The sequence below is a fragment of the Quercus suber genome, unplaced genomic scaffold (genome assembly GCF_002906115.3).
Source record: "Quercus suber isolate HL8 unplaced genomic scaffold, Cork oak 2.0 scaffold_7, whole genome shotgun sequence".
Classification (NCBI taxonomy): Eukaryota; Viridiplantae; Streptophyta; class Magnoliopsida; order Fagales; family Fagaceae; genus Quercus; species Quercus suber.
In genome coordinates, this window is record NW_027069473.1 from 2,083,761 (window position 1) to 2,108,867 (window position 25,107).

Genomic DNA, 25,107 nt, shown 5'->3' on the forward strand with positions numbered 1-25,107 from the left:
AAGCTTCTCTAGAGATTTACACAAGAGATTTACACAAAACAGCAATATGAGCAACAAAGACCTTAGAGAGGTTTGGGTACAAAACCCTAAAACCAAAAGAGGCACAAGAGGCACTCTAATCTCTCTCTCTTCAATCTCAAAAACGTGGCTTAGGGTTTCCTTTATATAGTGGGAGAAGTAGATCTGAAACCCTAATCCTTAATAGGCTTAAGCTGCTGTTTGGGCTGACTTAAAATTCTGAAGATACGATTTTTGATTGATCAAGCCTGTTCTTCGATCGATCGAACCAGGTAGAATATGAAGTCTTCTTCCTGCAGCTTGTATGTTCTTGAATCTTGACTTGAATCACCTTGAACATTGTTTAATAAAACCTATAGACTCTAAGATCTATTTCTAGACAAGTTTGTATTCACGATTTGCCAATTGTTCTAAACATTTAGAACCTAACAAGATTTTATGTCTTGCCTCTTGAAATCTAAGGGTTGTGTGCTTTGTTCTTGAAAAAGAGAAAGAGGAAGAGAAAAAGTGTAGGATACAAAAATTGGGTGTGGGAATAGCTGGCCATAAGAGTTGGAGGTGTGTGTAAAAGGGTGAGGTGTCAACCAAAAATTTTTTTTTTAAAAGGCAAGTCATGTTTTAGAGTACGTCACTCATGCTTCATGCTTCTGGATAATTTACCCATTAATTATCATAAATTTCTATAAGATCAACAAACAATTTTGTAGTAAGACCTAATTCCTTTTAACATATTTCAAAGGTTTCCACTATTACTTTGTGGCTTTCTTAAATGAAAGTTGTGTAAATTTCCCTTTACAGATTCATAAAGGATAAAGTTAAGTGCATAGATCAATTATTGTGACAAGAACAACAGTAACATCACCAAAATATGAATGATAATTTCAAATTACCTTTTAGGTTTATAGGTTTACCCTATACACAAAGTGTTTGAGGGTCTAGAGGGAAAATGGTTCAAACTGCAAGGTTAGCAGTATATTGTAACTATCTAAAAAGAAAAAGATTCTTAACAACAAAATAAGGTTTTTCAACATAAAATAAATTAAGCAACACAATTTTGATGTGGGTGAAAAAGAAAGGAAGATAGAATTATAAAATTTAGAGGTACAACAAAATAATTAGATAATTAATTGGTAGCTTTGATCAACCAAAGGATTTGGATTCCCACATCAATAAGAAATAAGAAAAAACAAAACAAAACAAAACAAAAACAAAAAAAAAAAAAAAACTTGATTTGAATTTCCACATCTTTACCATATATATAGACTAAAATCATTGTCACCCCTATAACTACTACAGCTTGTAGACACATAATAAGACTTAATAAATACAAAGCTTATCAACAAAGACTAACCGACCAAAATCACATTTCCAAACTGTCTCTTGAATGCTTACTTAAAAATAAGGTTAAAATGCAAAACACACATTTTAAGTTTCTGTAGAATTTATTTTAGTCTTTTAATTTTGTTTTCGTTCATTTCAGTTCTCCAAGTTTCAAATTTATTTAATTAAGGCATTTTCGTCAACTTTTTTTAAAAAAAAAAATTTGAAAAATTGGAAAATTAATCACAACATAAAACAAAAGTTGATAGAACATAATGAACATCACGAAAGAAAGAGAACTGCATGAACAGAGACAATAGAAAGATAAACTGCATGAACATCACGAAAGAAAGTGATAAACCCATAATGTTCTATTGGGTTTATCACTTTCTGAACATTTTGGGTTTATCACTTTCTTTCGTGATGTTCATGCAGATTCTCTTTCTATTGTCTCTGCTTTCTCTTGTTTCTGCTGCCTCTTTTCCTTCGGTGCAGCCACTATATGTCATGATGATGAGAGCTTTGCCTTGTTGTAATTCAAAGAAAGCCTTATCATCAATCAATCCACTTCCGCTTATTCAAAGATATCGTCGAGGATGGCACAAAGTAGTGATTGTTGCACATGGGATGGTATTCAATGTGATGAAAACACGGGTCATGTGATCAGCCTTGACCTCAGTAACAGTTCTCTTTATGGTTCTATCAACTCCAGTAGCAGCCTCTTCCAGCTTGTTCACCTTCAAAAGCTTAATCTCTCCATCAACAACTTCAATTACTCTGAAATCCCCGTTGGAGTAAGGCAGCTTTCCAAGCTTACACACCTTGACCTCTCTTATTCTGGATTTTCAGGTAAGATCCCATTTGTAGGGGCCTTTTTTACCGTGTTGGGCTGGGCTGCCCTTTTGTGGTTGTAGGCCCAAGTGTTCTGGGTTGCAGGAGTCGAGACTGATCCAACTGGAACTCAACTTGGCCGGGTTGTGCGCAAACTAGGCCTTGTCTGCCAGGAGAATACTTGTGGCAGGCAGAGCTGTTTCAGAGGAGCTTGCAGCAACAGACATAATTGATAAAAAAAAATAGAGCAATGTATTCTGGAATGACCAGATAGTTCTTTTAATAGTGAATGACCAAATGATCCATAATCACAATAATATGAACAATTTTAACAAATAAAATAGTAAGGGCAAATGGTAATAAAGATTAATCAACGAATAAAGGAAATAAGCCGAGTTCGGTCCGCAGGGGCAAGGTCAGGGAGGAAGAATGCCTCTTCTTAATACGATTAACCTCCGAGGAAAAGAATTCCTGCCGTGGAAATTAATGGGTTTGAGGGAGGCAGACCTGAATGGACAATGCCCAGGACGATTATATAAGAGAGCAGGAATTTGAGAGGGAGAGAAGGGAAGGGACCTATCGGTGCATGCCACTAAGCCTCGCTCTTTTCTCTCTATCTTTTTCTCTTTTCTAGTCTTTCCTTAGTGATTTCCACAATTGTAGTTTTTTAGTATTGTGCTCCCCTGTTTTTCTAAGTATGTTTCAGAGTTTTTTTCTTTACGTTGTGTTGTATTGCTCTCTTCCTTCTTGTTGTTGTCTTTTTACACAGCAGAGGCTTCCTTCTTATAGTGCCTGCCGCGACCAAATTTTACTATTCTACCCCTTAACCACCTTTGTCTGGTCTGGGCGTACTTGCCGACCATTACTGTTCCATCTGCGAGTTCCCCTATTACAGACAAAGACCACTTTTTTGTCTGTTAGTCTGCCGCGGCACCTCTGCCTGCCGCAGTGATGTTTCTCTCTCTCTATCCCTTATGGCATGCACCTATTGGTTCCAACTCAGCCTTGCCTCTTTTGGGTGGTATGTCATCCCAGCAAGACGTATCCCCCAAAAGAGCTTGAGCAGGAACCTCAAAACAGGTCTTCCCCTCTCCCCACCTCCAAACCATGCCCTCTTACCTCTGACCCACAACCCCACCACGTCCCTTATTGGCTGGATACAGGCTGGTGGTGCCTGAGCCTTGTGCGTGCATATGTCTGAAATTTGCCTGTTGTTCATGCATCTGCCGTGGACTGGAGACTTTGCTGGTATTGCCTACCGTCCGTTTCTGGCTTTTCACAAGCTGCTACTCTAATTTCCCGCTCCCATAGGGTTTGGGCTTTACTACATACTAGGCTTTGCGTTCTCTTCAACCCAATTCTTTAATTGCTTTGGCTTCCTACCGCGTTACTTGACCTTTCCTGTTACGGCGATTTGTTCCTACTGGGCCTCTTTTCAAGCCTGTCGTTCCTTTCTTTCCCCCAGTGGCTTAATATGGCCATTGGTGTTCTCACTTATGGGCTCTAGTGTCCCTTTCTTTTCACTTGGGCCTATCCGGCCCATTCACTTCCTTTGGACTTCCTCGGTCGATTTACTAACTTCGCATCCCATTGGTATTTACTAACTCAATTGGGCTTCCCTGGCCCAATTTCCTCATTCTCATTTTTGGGGTTCATGGGCTTGCCATTATCCCCTATTTTCTTTGTTTACATTACTTTGGGCCTGCCACGGCCCATTTTTCCTTTTCCATACCACATACTGCCCATGGGTGCTGTTTTCTCTCTTTTCGGGCCTTTTAGGCCCACTTACTTCCTCAAGACCCATTTATTTATATTAAGGGTCTGTAATTCATTATTCCTGCCGCTTAAGCCTAATGGTTTTACTTAGTCTTGCCACTTCTCTGCTGCCCATATTTCTGGGTTGGACCGCCTTCTGCCTATTTAAAAAAAAAATGATCCTCAACACCCATCAGAAATTTTACAACTCTCTAAGTTGGTTTCCCTAAACCTCGCTCTGAATCCATTGAAACTCCACAAGCCTGGTCTCAGAAGTATAGCTGAGAAGTTAACAAACTTGGAAGAACTAGTTCTGAGTCAACTGGACATATCGTCCACTGTACCCAGTATCTTGGCAAATTTATCTTCTTTAACAACTATTTTTCTTACGGATTGTGGTTTGCATGGTGAGTTTCCAATTGGAATTTTTCAACAACCAAATCTAAAGTCTCTAAATGTGCGCTTCAATCCAAAACTCATTGGTCATGTACCAGAAGTTAATAGAAGTAGCCCCCTTGAAGATTTGAGACTTGTAGGCGAAAGTTTCTTTGGAAAGCTACCAGATTCCTGGGTAACCTCCAGTCCTTATATCACTTGGATGTTGATAGTTGCAATTTCTCTGGACCAATACCACTGTCATTTGCTAACCTTACGAAGGTCACGTATCTAGACCTTTCAAGTAACAATTTCAACCGTGGGACTCTCTCTTCGGTTAGTAAGCAAACCAAACTCACCATGTTACGTCTAGCAAATATTAGTTTATATGGTGATATCCCATTTTCTTCTATTGGAAACCTGACTAAACTTACAGCATTATTACTTGGTTGGAATGAATTAAACAGTCCTATCCCATTGTGGCTAGCAAACCTCACCCAACTAAATACTCTCTGGCTTCCAATAAATAAATTGTTTGGTCCAATTCCAACATCTATTTCTAGCCTTTTGAATCTTCAAATTTTAGATTTGTATTCAAATAACCTGAGTGGCCAAGTAGAATTTGACTTGTTTTGAAAGCTCAATAACCTCTCCCACCTTGATTTATCTTATAACAAGCTTTCATTGGTTATTGGGTCCGTTTGGATACAATTTATTGTTGCTGAAAACATTGTAGAAAAATAATTTTTAAATGTATGAATAGTGCCGTGGATCCATTTTTAATATTTTTTAAAAATAAAGTGGCTGTGGGTCCATGAACAGTGCATAAACAGTATCAAAATAATGCATAAAAAATGTTTTTTGTCCCTACACAATAAATTTTGTCTCCTAAACCACGTGAAAGCAAAAAAAAAAAAAAAAACTAAAAATGCAACGCAACAAAACTCTGTATCCAAACCAATACATTGGTTCTAGTACCAATTCTACCTTTCAAAAATTTAAGGTATTAGGACTGGCTTCTTGTATCTTAAATGACTTCCCAGAGTTCCTTCGAAACCAAGATCAGTTGAAAATTTTGAAACTTTCTCAAAACAACATTCATGGCCAAATACCAAAATGGATCTCTAACTTAAGTAAAGACACTCTTATAGTTTTAGAGATGTCTGACAACTTACTCACAAGTTTTGATCATATCCCAAATGCTCTCATTTGGACCAATCTACAAGTACTGTTCCTTCCAAACAACAAGCTTCAGGGGTCACTGCCAATTCCACCTCCATCCATCCTTTATTATTCTGTCTTTAACAACATATTGACTGGAGACATCTCTCAAATAATTTGTGAATTAAGTTCTCTTTCTTATCTTGATGTTTCATACAACAACTTGAGTGGCTTCCTTCCCCATTGTTTAGGAGACTTGAGAAACCTTTCCATTCTTAATCTCCAATACAACAACTTTCATTGCAGCATTCCTTAAATATTCATGGAAGGATGCAAATTGGGGATGATCAAATTGAGCCAAAATCATTTTGAGGGGCCTTTACCAAGGGCATTGGCTAATTGTACAATGCTGGAAGTTCTTGATATTGGAAACAATCACATAATGATACTTTCCCCTCTTGGTTGGGCATTCTTCCAGAGCTAAGGGTTCTCATTATGCAATCAAATGGAATCCATGGTTTTATTGTAAAACCTGATACAATTCAAAGATTCCCAAAATTACAAGTAATTGATATCTCAAACAATAATATTAGTGGTAAGTTGCCATCTGAATATTTCCAAATTTGGAAAGCCATGCAAAGCTTTGATGCAAGTCAATTAATGCATATGCAAGCAAATGGTCCGATTCTAGACACACAAAGTTTTGGCTAGTTAATGGACTCATATGCCTACTCAATGACATTGACAAACAAAGGCATGAAAGCAGAATATTCAGAAATCCAAGATTTCTTTGTGGCCATTAATCTATCACGCAACAAGTTTGAAGGAGAAATTCCAAAAATTTTGGGGAATCTAAAAACCCTTCACATGCTTAACCTTTCCAACAATATTCTTATTGGTTTTATCCCGTCATCTTTGGCAACCTTAACAAACCTAGAATCACTGGATCTTTCTCAAAATATGCTAGTTGGAGAGATTTCTCCACAACTAGAGGAGCTCACCTTCCTTGCTTTCTTGAATGTGTCTCATGATAATCTTACAGGACCTATACCACAAGGGAAACAATTTCTCACATTTCAAAACGGTTCATTTGATGGAAATGTAGAATTGTGTGGAAGCCCATTGTCCAAAAGATGTGCCAATTCAGAGGACCCACCAACACCACCTTCAAATTTTGAAGCAAACCAAGGCTCAGAGTTTTCATTTGAGTTTAGCTGGAAGGTATTTGCAATGGGATATGGATGTGGATTTATATGGAGTTTTTGTTGGACAAATTATAATCAAAAGGAAGAGTGGTTGGTTTATAAAGTCTTTTGCAATTGGCCATCCAACAGGAAGAAGGGTGAAGTGCAGGAGACGTTAAAAATAAATTTAGTTGGATAAGAATTTTCCCTTATAAATAAACTCATGCATATGTTGCTTCTATTACAAGTGTTCCCATTTTATTTCAGGAGTTTGGGAGGGGTATGTGATAATTTATTGTCAAATACCACAAGGGAAATAATTTATTGTCTTTTCTTTTTTTTTTTTTTGGAGAAGTTGTTTATATATTGTCTACTCAATGTAATACGTTTTTGTGGTGCTTTTCTTACTGTACCTTTTCCTTTTGGTGATCTTGGTTTTGTCATAAATGATAAAATGGTGTTGTATAGTGTATTTTAAATTTAAAAACTTGAGGAAAAATATATAGTCTTTCTAAATCTTTAAATATATATATATATATATAAGTTTCATGTATAACGGTTTTAGGCTTGTTGATGATGAACTAAGCTTATTAATTCCAATTTAAGTGTCTGTTTGGGAACAGCTTATTTAGATGAAACTAAAAACCTTTTGTTGAAAGTATTGTACATAAAAAAGTAAAAGTTAGCTGAATAGTACAGTTGAATCCATGAATAGTACCAAAAAGTGTTGTGGGACTCATGAATAATAGCAAAAATAAATTAAAATTGCAAATAAGCTAAAATTTTCAGCTTGTCCCAAACGACACTAAGTAAATTGGGTGGATTGTGTGCTATGTTAATAAAATCAAGGTATTGACCCTACCAATGGCAGAACCAGAATTTTTGCTTTGAGGGGGAGAGGGGATGCCTTGGCTATAACCAAAACTTTTACTTTAGATCAACCACCTCTTTCAATTGTGTGTCTTCAAAGCCTTGTTAAAAATCATGAATTTGATTATGCATTGGATATTTAGCTTCATCACATCACATATTTTACCTATTTGGAAGTTGGAGTTTGATTTTAATGCGAGTTTGATTTTTTTTTTTTTTTTTTTTTTGAATTGTAATTTTGTTGAGTTTTATTAATTTTTAGGATACTTTTTTGATGTTTTTTATCGTAGGGTGAAAAAAATTGAGTTTGAGAAAATTTGTTTAAAACTTAAAGAATTATTTTCATATTCTATATACCTTTTAATGGTATACAAATTGTTATAAATAATTGGACAAATTACAACTTTACCCACCTGAGGTTTGACCAAAATTTAAGTTACCTACTTGTTGTTTGAAATCCCATGATGCAAGTGTTTCGCTGGATTGTATTTTTATCTTATTCGATCTTGTATTTTTATGTTTTAAAGGAAAGAGATATAAAAGTTGAGCAAAATTATATATTTAAGAAAGATGGATTACAGAAATCTAACTAAGTTAATCTCAAATGGGTACAGTGTCAAATTTTAAATCATAAGTAGACAATTTAAATTTCAATCAAACCACATATAAGTAAGTTGTAATTTGCCTTTAATAATTTTTATTAAAAAAATGAATATTTTCACAAAATTACCTATTGAATTTTTGAGAAAAATTCTACTACTTTCATTTTGGTACAATAGAAATTATATATATATATATATATTTATTTATTTATTTAAGACTTTCCTCTACATAGTGCATATTAGCGACAAATTTCTAACCGCAACAAAGGAACCCATTCCAATCTTGATTGTACATCCATGTAGCCAGGGACGGACCCAGGTCGAGGCCAAAAAAGGGGGCCCAGGCCCCCCCGGGCCCAAAAAAAAAAAATTAGCAGCTAAATTTAAAAAAAAAAAAAAAAGAAAAGAAAAAGAAAAGGGCTTGGGCCCCCCTTAGATTATAGCTCGGGCCCCCCTCCCAAAAATATGAACCCCTAGGCCCTAGCCCATCATCCAGCTAGCCCAGGAGCCCATGAGTCCATGACCCATGTAAATCCAAAACCAAACAGAGAGAGCAAAAAACAAAGGAAAAAAAAATAGAAAGGAAAGTGAGACTTGAGAGGTGAGTGAGATAGAGAGATAGAGAGACCAAGACAAAGAGATAGAAAGGCGAGCGAGACAGAGAGTAGTACCCACTCAGCACTCACTTGCCACCGGCAAGACCACCCATAAGAGACCCAGCACATTTTGAAGACTTGATTTTGCTACCAGTACCCAGTACCAATGCCAGGGAGACCCACTTGCCGTCGTCGCTCACAGGTATTTGCTCTTATCTTTTCCTTCAAAACCCAATAAATATAAAATGTTTGTGATTTGATCTGAGAATCTAAGATTCTCAGAAACTATGCTTGTGCATCGTGGACTTGTGGTGCTTCATGTTTGTGTTTTTACTAAATCCTGATGAGTGATGAACTAAACTGATGTTAGTGATTGACTGATGGTGTTTTTTTTTTTTTTTTTTGGATTTTTGGTTTTTTGTCTTTGTGACTGTCACTCTGTGTTTGTGACTCTCTAGAGAGAGAGAGAGAGAGTAGAATTTGTAGTTGTAGAGATTAGTTTTTTCTTTGTTGACTGGTAGTTGGGCATAATTAGGACAAGTGGAGTTGGGCAACGGACAAAAGGTAAAGTTAAAGTCTTTAACTTTCCATTTTTTCTTCTTTTCTTTTTTTTCCTGTAAAGTCAATTAGTGTCGGTAGTGGCCAGTGAGATTCATTGGGTTAATGGGTTAGTGTTAGAAAGATGGAGACGATACAAAGACATAAATGAAGGCAAACCAAACACAAAGAAATAAATAAAGGCAGACCAAAGACAAAAAGAAAAAAACAAATCATATAATATAGAAAATTGTCACACAAATTTAAGAAAATAATGGTGATTCTTATATGATTCTTATTTTATTTGTAGATCATGAAAAAAATCAACTACAATGCTTGATTTTTTCAAAAGAAAAAGTTCAACTTCAAATTCTTCCGAAGTCAACATGGAATTGCCAACAACTAATGTTGTTATTCCAATTCTAGAAAATGTGGATGTTCCAATTCTAGAAAATATGAATTTCCCAATTCCAAATGTCGATGTTCCAATCTCTCAAACACAATTTCATCACGCAAACAAATATTGGAATATCATGTTAATTAACGTGATGAAATTCGACGGGTTTACATTATAAAAGGTCTACACCAACCTCCTCTAAAGATATTCAAAAAAAGTGGAAAGCACAATCATAGCTTTCAAGTTTCTTGGTTTAAAATTAATTCAACATGGCTTGAGTATTCTCCTACGACAGATGCAGCTTATTGTCTACCCTGCTTTGTCTTTCATAATTCAAATAGGGTTGTGGGACAAAATAAATTCATTATTGGTGGATTTAGAAATTGGAGAAAGGTTGGGGGCAAAGATTGTTATTTTCAAGATCATATAGGAAAAGATCCTAACTCAGCTCATAGAGTTGTCGAGCAAATGTGTAAGGATTTGATGAACCAATGGCAGCATTTACAAAGGGTAGTTGATCATTTCACTACTGAATAAATTGCAAATAATCGGTTGCAATTGAAGGCCACAATTTTTATTGTCCGATATCTTGCCTTTCAAGCTATAGCTTTTAGAGGTAGTGATGAAAGTTTTAGTTCATTAAATCGTGAGAACTTTTTTGAATCATTGGGTATTGTGACTTTTTGGAATGAGAAGGTTGCTGAAATAATAGAAAAAGCTCCCAAAAATGCAACCTACACATCACCTAAGATTCAAAAAGAAATTCTATATGTTTTCTTAGCCAAAGTGAAGAAGGTCATTCGGGAAGAAATTTGTAATGCAAAGTTTTGCATAATGGTTGATGAAGCTCGTGATGACTCCATGAAAGAGTAAATGGATGTGGTTTTTAGATTTGTTGATGTAGAAGGTTTGTGAAAGAACGTTTTTTTAGGCTTATTCATGTTGTTGACACTGCGGCTTTGGCTCTAAAGAAGGGGATATATTCTTTGTTATCTCAACATTGCTTAGATATACAAAATATTCGAGGGCAAGGATACGATGGAACAAGCAACATGCAAGGTATGTGGAATGGATTACAAGCTTTGATTTTGAATGATTGCCCATATGCTTACTACATCCATTGTTTTGCACATTGCTTACAATTGACATTAGTAAAAGCATCAAAACAAGTTGTTCCCATTAGTCATTTTTTTTCTTACATTGCTTTTTCTGATCAAAATTATTAATGTTTCATGCAAGTGCAATGAGCAATTGAAAGTTGTTAATGATAATGAAATAGCACATTTGATTGATCTTGAAGAGCTTGAGACTAGAAGTGGACTTAATCAAATTGGCACTTTACAACAACCTGTAGAAACAGGTTGGAGTTCACATTTTAGATCAGTTTCTAGCTTATTAAGGATGTTTACTTCAACTGTTGAAGTTTTGCAAAATATAATTGATGATGCAATTGATGGAAAACATCGGGCAGAAGCAGAGTTAGCTTATGATGATTTAACTTCATTTGAATTTGTCTTCATCTTGCATCTTGAGAAGGAAACTATGGAGATTACTGATAAACTTTGTCAAGCTTTGCAAAGCTAATCTCAAGACATTTTAAATGTCATGCATTTAGTTTCATCTACTAAAGCACTTATCCAAAAATTTAGAGATGATGGATGGGATGGCTTACTCACTACTGTAATATCATTTTATGAAAAGCATTGCATTGATGTCCTAGATATGAATGCTCATTATGTTGTGAGGTGAGGTCGAGCTCATAATCAACAAGATAACGTTACAAATAAGCATCATTATCGAGTAAATATTTTTTATGCTACAATATATTCTCAACTACAGGAACTAAATTATCGGTTTAATGAAGATGCAATGGAGTTACTTAGGCTTAGCTCAGCTTTAGAACCTAGAGAAGCATTAAAATCTTTCAAAAGTAGTGATCTTTGTTTGTTGGTAAAGAATTTCTATCTACAAGATTTCACAGATTATGACAAACAAGTGTTGGAGAATAAGCTTTATCATTTTGAGCATAATGTAGTCCAGGATCTAGAGTTCAAAAAATTGAAAAGTTTATCTGAGTTGTCTCAATGGTTAGTGAGAACTGGAAATTTAGAACACTACAAACTTGCTTATAGAATGGTGAGACTTGTACTTACTCTTCTAGTTTCTACTGCTACTACAAAGCGAGCATTTTCAGCTATGAATGTTGTCAAAACTAACCTTTGAAACAAAACAGAAAATGATTTTTTGATGGACTCTTTGATGTTATACATTGAAAAGGATATAGCTTCGACATTTAGTTTGGATACAATCGTAGATTATTTTGAAGATTTGAAAAGGCATCAAGTTCCCTTTTCATAGATGATTGTATAAAGAAACAATAGTGTTTCGTGTCTTTTGTTTTTGTTAGTAGATGATTGTATCTTAATATATTAAGAAACAATGATTTTTGGGTATTTGTTTTAGTTGATAGTTTATTAATACTATATGGATGCGTATTTGAATTTTTTTATTCGCTTCCGACACCCCCCCCCCCTTCCCCCCCAACTTAAAATCTTGGGTTCATCCCTGCATGTAGCTGTTCCCCAATTGAAACATACTTCTCACCTAAACTAACGCCAAAGAATTGTTGCAAGAGAAATCTCATCCAAGACAATAGTCATTTGATTAAACTGTTCCAAAGCTTCTTCCTTTAACTCAAAATATGCAAGTCCACTGATTAAATAAGTCTATGAAATTGCATTGTGTTCTGTGAAGCTATCAACAAAACTACTACCAACTAGAACATCAAGAGTAGTTCCATTTGAACAATCCGATCATGCAAATTAATACCCCATATATTCAAGATCATATATACACGAAACTGTACTGTGTTAGGTGGCATAGGTCATGGAATTCAGTCTAACACCTTGACTTAACATCTCAACAAAAGTACTAAGGCTTTGAACCCAAAAGTCATGTTGAAAGAAGATCGATAACATTGTGTTCCAAGACACACAGTCACATTTAGGCATTTAGGTGAACATTTCAAAAACCATTCCCATCCAATACAATTTGGAGTATCCACAGATTATATAGTTCCCAACAAATTGAATTTGGATTTGGGATCCTCAAATAAACTATCCTAGCATAACTCACTTTTCCCAACTTATATTGTAATTGTAACTAGAAAATAAAGTTATGTAATCTTCTCTATCTTAAATTGAATCTAGATCAAAACCTTGTAAAAAACTTTCCAACAAATAAGTGAGTCTACAAAAAAGGTCACAAGTAATTTTAGAGATAATCATTACTTTCTAATGAAACTTATTTCTATACTGTTAAAGGTAACTAAGCATTGAAATTAAATTATTCCTTAGATGGTGACATGAACTAATATTTTGTAACATATAAATTCTAATTAATTGAGATGAGAGTCTAGACTCTAAAGAACCAAATTTTCGGCAAGGAAACTTATGGATTTTGAATCTGTGAGTAGATGAAACCCATACAATTAGCCTAAAGCTCATTATTATTAACTCACGAGCCATCCAAGCCCACAGGCCGCAAGTATAGCCCAAACACTTGAAATAGCCATCCAAAATTTATTCAAGATGAGTCCATAACAAGCCCCATGACATAAGCTTCAAAGCCCATCCATATGGACAATAAAGTCCTAAAGCCATTCCATGGACTCAGCCAATTGAAGCCCACAGGATTAGCAACAGCCTATGAAAGCCCACAGCTGTAACAAATAAGCTTAAGTACAAGAATTTCCCTCCATCACTGAGGAGAGAAGCAGCCAGATAAGGGGAATAGAAGAGCAATGGGTTGAAGGGGAAAATGGTCGTTTCGTGTCAATTTGGGCCCACCCAAAATTTGACAAATGAGCTTGGAGCACTTGTAAGACCATTGTGTCTATAGTTTGACGCCATGTGTAAGTAAAAGAACTCATTAAAGCACTAATGCATCTATTGTGTTAAAGATTTGTCTGCGTTTGGGTGTAGCTTAGCTTTTTTATGAAATTTTTTTTTGTTAAAAGTGTGCTAAAATATATTTGCACTTAAAAAAAAAAATTTGAGGTTTTAAAAAGTTTTATATAAAATATATAAAATAAATAAACTAATTATCATCTTTACCTCCATAAAAAGTTTCAGCCAATGTCATCTTTACCTCCATAAAAACAAAGAACAATTATCATTAATGCAAAGCTACTGCAACCCTTGATTTCATCAAGTTCAAATTGGGGTCTTCCTCTTAAGGAAGCAATTTTTAGGGTGATTAGTTAGCTGTGTTGTTGTCTCTAAACACAAGACATAAGCAATGCCTCCTTTTATGGAGGAACACTACTCTATTGAGAAATTGTCCCAAATTCCTATTATGACTTGGAAAACTAATTGGATTTTCTTATTGAGGAAGGAAAAATTAAATTTGGTTATTTTCTTGAATTTCCTTAGTGTGAAAGGAAATATTATTCCTTGAAATTTAAGGAGAGTCTATTCTTTATCAAAGAAGTAATGCATTCCTTGTGTATCAAGAAATTTGATTTGAAATCTTATAAATAGACTATTGCAAAGAATTTGATGGTTTTGGCCCAGTAGTCCTCCCCAATGAAAAGAGGAGAAAAATAATAGAATTAGGCATGAAACCAACAGAGAAAAATGAGATTTTTACTTAGGAGGTATCCCAAGAAGAGAAACAACGAGGCTTGAGTTTTCTCTACAAAGCTTTTGTAAGGCACACAAATCAAAGAAAAATTGTGAGGCTTTAATTCATGTTGTGAAGTGAAGAGTAGAAAAAAGGTGTTGTCGCAATGTGAGGATTGTGAACAGAAAAATATTGTGTGAAAAGAAGAAGAAACCATAGTGACCCATTACTTCATTCTGTATTAATTGATTTTTCTGCAAAGCAAGCTCTGGGAACCAAATAGATTTCCAGCAGCTTAAACGTTTTTCTTTTCTTCTTTTGTGGGAGCTTGAACGTTTCGTATTGCTTTGCTCCTTTATACAACAGTAAGTTTCAAAGCTAGGAATAAAAGGCTCCATAACTCAAAATAGCATACACGGTAAACAATGACACAATGCTAATGAAATACTGTTGTACATTCTGTACAGAAGATCAATATAAATATTATATACAATACATCCATTTGGGGACTTATAAAATAATTGATACAACTCACAACATCATCAAAATAACAAGGCTGATAAAATAGGTGACATACAAGACCAAAGAAATAACTGGGTGGCCAGGACCATCTAGCATGCCTGGTTAAGTTGGGTGCCCCATCCAGAATTCCATGTTTCAAAGCAAGGCACGCAGATAAAAAAAAAATTAAGTGGCTCTTTTTAACATCTGCATAATGGATTCTGGATCCCGGATTTCCTGGCTTTCTTGTGAATCCTCATTCCCCTGTGAAAAATCAACACTAGTGTAAGTCCGAATCCCTGGGCCATGTCCACTACAATCCCTCTCCCTTCCTTGCTGTGCTCGTCTTACTTCCTTTTGATGCTCAGTTAGTTCCAAACTTTTTCTTTTTAACCTTGGAGACAGCTTCTCCTCGTGCTGAAGTTGATTCACTGTATCCTCCACAAACTGTACTCTTTTGGAGCTCAAGTTATGGGTTCCAGTCACCCTGTATCTCTGTAAAGCAGTGTTGACTCCTAGTCTAGAGCGACATCTTTCAAGATATGGTAAGCTTCTCTTGCGGAGGTTTATTTTTCCATTTCTCAAGAGCTTGTCTAAGACATGAAGCAAGCTTTGAGGGTAATCCAACTTGATTTGCTCACCATAAGTGGAATTCCAGAAGGTGATGGTAGGCTCTGAAATGGATGGATTTGGGTGTTCAAGAGTTTTTTCAAGAAGGGGAGCCTGCAATTTGAGGAGTGCAGAATCAAAGATTATAGGTGGCTGACTACTTTGCAAACAATTGAGGATTTCAGTCCACAAGAGTTGAAGTTGATATTTGGTGCTTTCATCCCATATCTCTATATGTGACACCCATTGGAGCAGTGGACAAGATATTATCTGCAAGTACATGAAAAGATTAAATGCTAGTCAAACAGGATAGCAGTTTTCCAGAAATAGAATCTGTGTGAAAATATGAAACAAAAGAAGGAAACTTCAAGATCCTGATCACCAACTCCATTGGAAACATTCTAACGAAACTTTCAAGGAAGATGACTCCAAATGTCCACTTCACTTTCTTTTATGCAAACATGTTTTCTATACAGACACCCCCCCCCCCTCTCTTCCCAAAAAAGAGAAGAAAAATTGAGAGAGAGGAAGTTAAAAGCAGGAGTAAGACTTTAAAAGCATACACCCTCAACATATGGTTCAACTTAAGGGAAAAAATAAATAAAAGAGCATGGTACATGCTTACTTTAGCCACTGTTCATATGTAACTTCAATGAATTATTAGAGATCATGAGTTTCACTCTAGTAACAGTACATAAAATTGCTTCAGTTTTAACTGAAAATCTAATTATAAAGTTCAATGCCAAAACCTGGCTGGTGCACTACCTCAATGAACAAGAGGATATCTTGCTTCATGTGAAGACAACTGATAACGCATGCCAATGCAGAAAATAACCTGGGATTTCATGGCAAAGTGATACAGGCATAAGGAGATCACATATGTAATGACTCAAGTACAAAGGGCAAGAAGCCAGCTATAAAGTTACCTTGATATCACAAGAAGACCAGTTAGGGGTTCTGTTGCTAACTTTGTACATAACACCTTCAAATATCTGTATGAAGACACTTGGAAACATGAGCAATGGCAGATGGAAGAGACAAAACACTTGGATAGTGAGGGTTCTGTTTTAGATTAAATCATTTACATGATACTATAAAACTGAATTGAATTTCATTTGTAGAAAGTTCCAAAACTCCATATATGTACAAATCATAATGAGATAATATGGAACTGAAGGAATAATCCAAACAACTTTTAAAAAATCAAAATTCATTCCTATTATTTGGATAGTGAAGATTCAATTTTAAATTAGATAATTTACTTAATATTACAAAACTGAATTGAATTTCATTTGTAGAGTGTCCAAAACTCCATCTATAAACAAAGCACAATGAGATTATATGAAATGATGGGATCCCGTAAGAACCCAAGTCCAGAGTTGGCAGCCAGCCAACCTGCAATGAAAGAATGCCTTAACACCCTATCATGCCTTAACCCAACCCTAAGAAGCAATGTTTGCACCTACCTGGAAGCAAATCTCAAGCTAACATTCATGTTACTGGATATTTTACAGTCACCAATATGTTTGTGTCTACTTTTGTCTGAACCTACTTCTGAAGTACAGTTCTCTTCCAAGAGACATATTACTACATTGCCATATAAAGAAAGGAGATCCAGATCCAGATCCTCATAACTTAAATCAAGATCATTGGCACCATCAAGCATTCTGGCATGTTCATCAAGGCACCCATTTAACATTGAATACAAATCCTCAAGAAAACTGTTTGTAGCAGAACAGTACACATTCTGTGAAGTTTTAAGAGAACTATAAAGTGTCTTCCACACTTCAAAAACATGTTCAAAGTCAAGCTTCCTCTGTGGTGAAACATGAGGCTTTTGTGAGAATTCACTAACCAGTGAGGCTGAATTTTCTGGGGGCAAGAGCATACTGAAAATGGATACAATAAGAGAGAGCATATGGCAAGAAAACCAGTGTTGTTGGACTCCATTCTCACTAATGAAAGTTCCTTGACATCATCTATGCAGTCTGTCAATCCTTTGGCTATTGCTATCCATATATTTAAGCAGTGGAGACCAACATAATTATACAGTAAACTGATCATAGCAAGGAGAGTTTCCAGGGGATCGTATGAAGAGAATAAAAATTTGAAATACTTGTGGATTCCCTGTAAAATTAACTCTGTGTTGGATGTCTTCATAGTTGACTGAAAGACCACACAGAGGTAGGCTACAAGTAAATAAACCACTGGTGAAACCATATTCATGTGAACGATAGAGCAAATATCCATAAATTTTGCATGTCTAATGTTATTAACTGATTGAAGCTTGTCAATGTACTTGAGGTCCAATGAAACCTTGTACAGAGGGGATTCCAATGTAGCCGGTTGTAACTCCTTAGTGACAGCATCTATAAACCGGAGACAAGTATGATGCAAATCACTACTATCACTGCCTTCTGAACTTACATCTTCACATATCTTCTTTATGAACCTTAATACTGTGCCCAAACACAACATAATATCATTATAATTGGTTGATGTCCTTTCCAACTCCAATCGAACTCCTTTCAGAACAGATAAAAATAACCTTAAAGCAGCATCACATACAAAACTTTTGTATTCATGGTTGACAGTTGCAATTGATGCTTGACTGACGAGAATAAAAATTATGTTCAAATGGAAGTCCAACTGACAAATATCCCATGGCAACCATTTAACAGAGTATTGCTTCCATAAGAATTTGGTAGCTGATATATGATGGCTTGCAGAGTTACTTGTGACATATTCCACATCTTTACATTTTGCTAAAATAAAATCATCAAGCAAATCTAGGCACAGATTCCATGAGCTCACACTTTTACTTTCAGGACCAATGCGAAAAATTGCTTCACAGATAGGCTCCAACACTAGCTTTATCACTGATGGATCATTGACAGAAGTATCAAGTTTATGCAGCAGATAACACCATGTGTTCAAGCATGATGAGTGGACGGATATATCACATTTACTTGATATGATTCCTGTCAGAGGAGTCATTACAAGCCTTACGCTTTTTAAAAACCCATTTGCTTGGATTTTATCACTGGTCTCTCTAGATTTTTGCAAATGTTGTACACCCTTCTCCTCCTTGGATGTATTTGTCTCACAAGCTACTATTGGAGGATGAATTAGAGCATCAATGAGACCTTCCCAAGCAAACTGCAAATTATGGTAAAAAAATCATACAAAAGAATGACATTTAAAGCATTATAACGTAGGACTTCTGAAATATTTTAATCCAGAAGGTTACCATAATTGATGGAAGAATGAGATTCTAAGTGTTGTAATGGAGTACTGGTATGTTTAAATGCAGAAATTACTGTAGGAGATAAATTGAACAGTTAACTTGGCAGTGATTTAGCTTCTTTTATTTGCATAGATTGCCATAAAAACTTGGGTAGACCCAGTCCCATAAGCTTACGTGCAAGGACCACAACAACTAGACACCATTTTCTGACTTAAGCAAGGACCTTTTAGTCTCTTGATTTGGATTACTGCAAATTCTTTATGCCCCATAATAAATTTGTAATTTTTTTTTTTTTTTTTTGGGGGGGGGGGGATAAGTTTAAATATTTGTTTAAGATTTATTTTAACAATTAATGGAATTTTGTTTGGCCTAAACCTTCGCAATATTTTGTCTTCACCCTCCACACACACACACACAAAGGGAAAAGAAAAGAGTGCTATTTCAATCTCTCAAAATGTCAAAATCATATATCCTACATTGTAAATGTTACCACTACAGTTTGTATTTGAAAAGGAAATTTCCTGTGATGTTTCACTTTTGAAACCAGATACATAGTCATGGTAAAGAAGAAATGGCAGCTACAGGGATATTGAATGAACCACTGGTAGAGTTGACTGCTCTTGATTTTTAGCTTCTGGACACACAATTGGGAATTTTATGATAAATATTTATCCATATTAACTGTTGAAGCTGATTTAGATAACAGTCAAATAAATCAATAGATCCAAACAGTCTGTGACACAACCTCTTACTATTGGTTTGAAGTTTGAACTATTTTTAAGGATGTAATTTGAATTTTACTGGCATTTTGTGCTAAACCTGCACAGCAGTTTTGCTTCACCCGCCAAAATGAAAATCTTCTACTTCATCTCTTAAAACATCAAAATCATCTATTTTACATTGTAAATGGAGCCACCACTCTAGTTTGTATAACAAAAGGAAATTTCCCGTGATGTTGCACTTTTGAAACCAGATTCACAGTCACAGGAAAGAAACTGCTAGCTGTTTAGGCTCACAAATTTTCCTAAAACAAAAAGTTACACCTCAGATTCTGACAAGCACCAATAAGATATAAAATGGGCAAAAATTAGTAATGATTTTTCAGATTCTGCAATGTTAGCATCAGCTAGTAAGATGTTTTATTTGAAATACTTCAGATGCAAACACATTAAATCCATCTAAATTCTCAAACCTTTTAACAAAAATTTAGCGGAAAAAAAGATGGTGGAAACAGATTTAGCTAGCTATATCATATTAGCATGTTTAAGCTTTCCATGTTTAAAATGTATATCTCAACTATGAATGCACCTTGATAGATGCACTTGAAAAATATAAAGAACATAAGCACATTTATACCTTGGAGAGAACTAGTGGAGGAGGTAATATTATAGGCTTAATCTTCGATAGACACCTTTCTGACATATCCCTCTCCTTCTTGTCAAAGCTGAGAAGTCTTCTATATATTGGAGGAGCCCATAAATGTGATGAGTCTCTCATTCTCTTGCTTAAATTAGATGCTAACTTTATCAAGGCCTATTATAATAGCAAGAAGGGTTAGCAGGAGAGACAAGTTGACCATACTCATTTATTGATTCTTGTTTAACATAAGATGCTAAGTTCAGCAGTGATAAATAAAATATAAATAACCAACTTGATTACGCAACAATGTAAAATTTAACACTGGAATCATTAGTTTAGGACAAAAGTTTGACACAATTTGCTTGTGTAACATCATGTTCCGTCCAAGTTTGAAAAAAAAAATTCCACAATAAGCAAATAAAACCACTTCACTGCCAATTCTCTCTCTTTCTTTCTCCAGGACAAGTTATGCACATTAAACACTTTACAAAAAAAACGATACTGAAATCTATTAGTGACTGACTTAGTCAGTTTATATGCATAGACTTCCACTTAAGAAGTATCACTAGAAGTGGTTGAGGAGCATAAAATAGAAAGCTTGGAAGAATTACTTATACAGTTATACCTGAATAGCCTCAAAAGTTGTTGATAAAGAACCAACTGGGTTCTCAAGTGCATGAACAACCGCCTGCAACAGAGAGTTGTAGTGGGAATCTAGAAATGTTGCATTAAACTGTTGGATGGATATGCACCACACTCCTAAGTTACAAACTGACTGCAATGAAGAGGCAAACAAGTCAAATCCACAAATAAATAAATAAATAAAGCACAGCAACCCTCGAAAACTATCATTATTTGACAATGTGACATTTACCTTCATTTTTGTTGTCGTAATGAGCCTAACTAAAGACTGTATAACCAAATTGGCATCATCCACTACAAAACCAACATAGAGAAAATGCTGATTAAGTACTCATTTCCAATTAAAAGACAACTAAACAATACCGGTCAACTAGGACCATGGATTTTATACCCCAAATTCTGAAACTTCAGGATGTAATATCCAAACACTCCTAAACTTTAGGAAACAAAATACAAACACCCAAGTAAAATCCAAATTTTAACATGTCAGGATGTGAAATTCAAACACCCCAAATTTCACGGAGTAAAATCCAAATTTTAAAACTTCAAGGTGTAAAATACAAACACCCTCAAACACTCCCAAACTTTAAGGGTGTAATTTGCAATTCACCCTTTTTTAATATCTAAATTTTGAAAGGCAATAATTTACCAACATCCCATTACTAAAATATTATAGTAAACAATGGTGTACCACTAGCACAACATACCTGCAATTACGGCAACAAGGGACGGATGATAAATCATGAAACCCAAACACTTCAAAGCCAGTGCAGCACTGTCATCAATTCAAAACCAATATTTATACATATATTCAATCACCCTCCATTTAAAAGCTACTTAGATGGAAAGAGGAAACCCAAAAAAAAAAAAAAAAACAAATTTTTTTTTTTTAAATCATCTATTTCAGTTCATAATTGTATTCAAAATTTCATTCCTTTTCTTTTCCTACACATTTCCCAGCATCCAAACATATCATTTTGATTTGAAACTTACATTTCTTCATCGTCGTCTGAGATATCGGCAACGATTAAAGATAGAAGAGTCTGAGAAATTCCAGCTAGGGCTTGAATTGAAGTAGGGTCGTCGCTGGACTGTTCTTGGAAGTGTAGGAGGGTTGAGTAAGCGAGGCACTTTGAGCCAGAGGAAATTAGGGCTTTGATTCCCTCGAGCTGATCGGAGGAATTGGACATTGTTGAGGAAGAGCGTGAGACGAAGAAGCAGTGGCTCCGAATTAAACCCTAATTTGGAGATAATGAATTGGGATGCGTTTTCTAATTTTCGCGCCAAAATCCGGTATTGAGTTTGGGGAAAAGCTTGGGCGGGTGAGTTTGGGTGGGACACGTGTAATATTTAAATTGAGCTACAATTTAATGGCCTTGGGCTCGGTTTTCGGCTTTTGGCTCCACTAGTTGCTAGGACATAAAAATATTATGATCATTGTCAACGTTGACAAATCATGATCTTTGTCAACATTGACCAAAAGAAACCCATCAATAGTGTTTCAATGGTATTTTTTAGAAAATGAGTCATTTTTCAAGAAATGTTTTTTATAAAACTATCTCACTTTTTAGTGTTTGATAGCAATTTTGAATGAATTAAAAAATAATCACCTCCTAACTTTTCTTATTTAGTTTACTGTAAGATAAAGTTGTTTTCTAAAAAATATTTAATGAAAAACAGTCTCTAAAAATAAGACATACTTCTTATGCTAAAAAAAAATAGTTTTTCTTTGACTCATCTTTTTTCTTGCTACCAAACACTAAAAACTATCTTTACGCAAGAATTTTCATCGAAACAAACAAAGTGTCATTATTCAGCTGGACCTAATCTGACAACAAAAGCTCTATATTAAAACTCAACAACTATAGCCTATCACATAAAAATTAATGAACCTAATCAGACAATAAAAACAAACAAAAAACTTAAGATCTTCTAAGATTATAATATATTAAAAGTTTATAACTTAGAAAAGAAAAAAAAAATTTACTTTGGCTTAGATTTCCGTGTAGTTCATTGGTGTCTATTTATGTAATAAACAAAGCCAAGAAATCAAAACTATTTTAAGTCTAAACTAAAAGCAGTCAAGTATCATAGAGACATGAAGTCTAGAAACACAAATTTACTACTCACTTGATAGAGTAACCAACAATAAAATTACTAAATTTCATTATTTTTTTAATAAAAAAACTAAAGTGTACTTAGACATGGGCGACTGCACATACATTTCAAGGGGTTCAAATGAACCCCCTGACTTGAAAAATTTTATATATATATATATATATATAGAATATTGCTTTACTAATTTAAATCATGTTTTAAATCTTGCACACATTGATCACATATTAGCTTATCCCACAATCAAACAACAATTTAGTGTATTATTTATGTGTGGATAAGTGTGGTTGTGTGAATTAATAATTATATAGTGCAAGTAGAGTTGAGTTTTTTTTCATTTAGTTTAAAATATTTTGATAAAAAAAAAAATGACAAATATATAACCACAATTTCATAAAAACGAAAATACTATATAAACTTAACAAAATAAAATGGTCATACTTACATTGACAATAGATAATGAAAATTGATAATAAACTATCATGAGGTGATTTCAAAATATGAAAACTCGTAAAAGAAAATTGTAAAATTTCATGTGTTTTTGTTTTTGTTTTTGTTTTTTTTTTTCTTTCGATAACTCAATGTATTCAGGTTCTTTTTTTTTTTTTTTTAATTAAATTTTTGTTTAAATTAAGTTTCTTAATGACCCCCCTTGAAAAAATTTCTAGAACCGCCACTATACTTAGACTACACACCACATCATATTTGTCATGTCAGTTACAAGTGTGGAACTCCTCCCTTCAAAAAACAAATTGCAACACTAAACTTTTGAAGAGGCAAGATTTAAATTGGTTATACCCATGGTTGGCTCTTGTTATAAGTGAGTTAAGCAATCACCTAAGGCCACCAAATGTAAAAAGGCCCCTAAATTTTACCAATAAGGATATATCTTTACCTATAAATAAATAAAAAGTAACTTTTTTATCAAAGACAAATTATGAAGGGAAAAAAAAAAAAAAAAACTCTTCACTAGATATGTGTTATAGACGGTTGATTTTATCTGTGTAGAACTCATAATCTCTCAAACACATAGATGGCATTTGGTATATAGTAATATTTTAGGGTTATTAGGAATGTTATAAAATCACCATGTTTAATTGCAAATCACACAAGGAAATTAGATGACAAGAGTATCTGAATTCCCACTCAATACCCTTTTTGTGGGAATATAGATTCCATTAAAAAGAAAAAAGAAAAAAAAAAGAAGAAGATAGATATCTACATTCCGATGCAAGATATAGCTATATTTCATATAAACTAACAATTTTACCCATTCTTCCTACCCGCTAACCAATAGAAATAACTTTTTTGAAAATAAAAACTATTATTATAAACTGGTTTCATTACATGCGCTTCGTGCGTGCAATGAAGTTTTTTTGAGATTAGTGGTCCTATTTTATAGCAAAAAAAAAAAAAAAAAAAAAGCCGTGTCTTTATTTTTTATATATAATATTTTTTTTTTTTTTAATAAAAGTGGACAAAGTAATTTGAAAATCAACAGGAGAGTAACCCTGTTTTAGTGGGAGTTAGAGTTCTATTTTTACCAGATTGTCTTTTGTAGGGGTGTGCATTCAAACCAAAAAACTGAATGGACCCACCGAAACCGACCAAAATTTCGAGTTTCGGTCGGTTTTCCCTGATTTTGATTTTAAAATTTCAAATATTTCGGTTTTCAGTTTAGTGACAGTGCTGGATTTTTCTACACCAAAATCGACCGAACTGAACCGATATATATATATATATATTTATGAAAATTTTAGACACAGCTGGTCAGTGGCTTAATGGTACGCTCCTTGTGTGTTGGCTATCTAATCCTAGGTTTGAGCCTTCACTCTATTCTTTTCTTTTCTTCAGCCACCCCCTGCCCCAATTCGCTCTGCCTCTACCCTACTCAGTTCTCACTTTGGCCACCTCCTTCCCCAATTTTCTCTCTAAGTCTCTACCTTTCTCACTTCACTTTAGCCGCCTTAATATTTCTTTTCTTTTCTTTCTCTGAGCCCCATGGACCATGGCCATGCCTCTCTCTTCTCTCTAACTAGAGGCATTTCTCTGTTCTTTCTTCAATTCAAAATCTCAGATTGAAAAATCATTACAGAGACATGGTGGTAGGCTCAAGCATTATGAGACATACTGTGGCTTTTGTTATAGTGTAGTGACAGTAAATTTGTCTGTCTAGATCCTTTTGCTTATTCAAAATGCTTTCAATTTTATATTGGAATTTGTGTGTAAATTGTTGAACAAATATTATTGGAAGTTGTATTTTCTCTATCGTTCTAATTTGTTCAACAGCTCTCTCTTTGTTGCTCTATTACTTTGTTTGTTATATGTGATTAAAGTTAAGGTTTTGAAAATCTAAATAATCCTC

The 25,107-nt window shown here is 34.7% G+C and overlaps 2 protein-coding genes across 2 annotated transcripts; one reads left to right on the top strand and one right to left on the bottom strand.

Moving 5' to 3' along the window:
- Positions 1-6,174: 6,174 nt before the first annotated feature.
- Positions 6,175-6,843, top strand: LOC136068192 (receptor-like protein 9DC3). The gene has a single exon (XM_065775011.1). The coding sequence runs from the start codon at positions 6,175-6,177 to the stop codon at positions 6,841-6,843; it is 669 nt and encodes a 222-aa protein (XP_065631083.1).
- A 7,823-nt stretch (positions 6,844-14,666) lies between these two features.
- LOC112008629 (uncharacterized) lies at positions 14,667-21,967 on the bottom strand. The gene is given in 10 exon segments (XM_065775015.1): positions 14,667-15,649; positions 16,145-16,214; positions 16,306-16,371; positions 16,846-17,189; positions 17,192-18,538; positions 19,980-20,159; positions 20,611-20,760; positions 20,860-20,921; positions 21,335-21,402; positions 21,621-21,967. Coding segments are annotated over 10 exon segments (3,177 nt in total). The 5' UTR covers positions 21,818-21,967; the 3' UTR covers positions 14,667-14,956.
- Positions 21,968-25,107: the final 3,140 nt, after the last annotated feature.

What these genes read in the sequence shown, in the direction of transcription:
- LOC136068192 (XM_065775011.1), top strand. Translation starts at nt 6,175, where the DNA reads ATGGACTCATATGCCTACTCAATGACATTGACAAACAAAGGCATGAAA.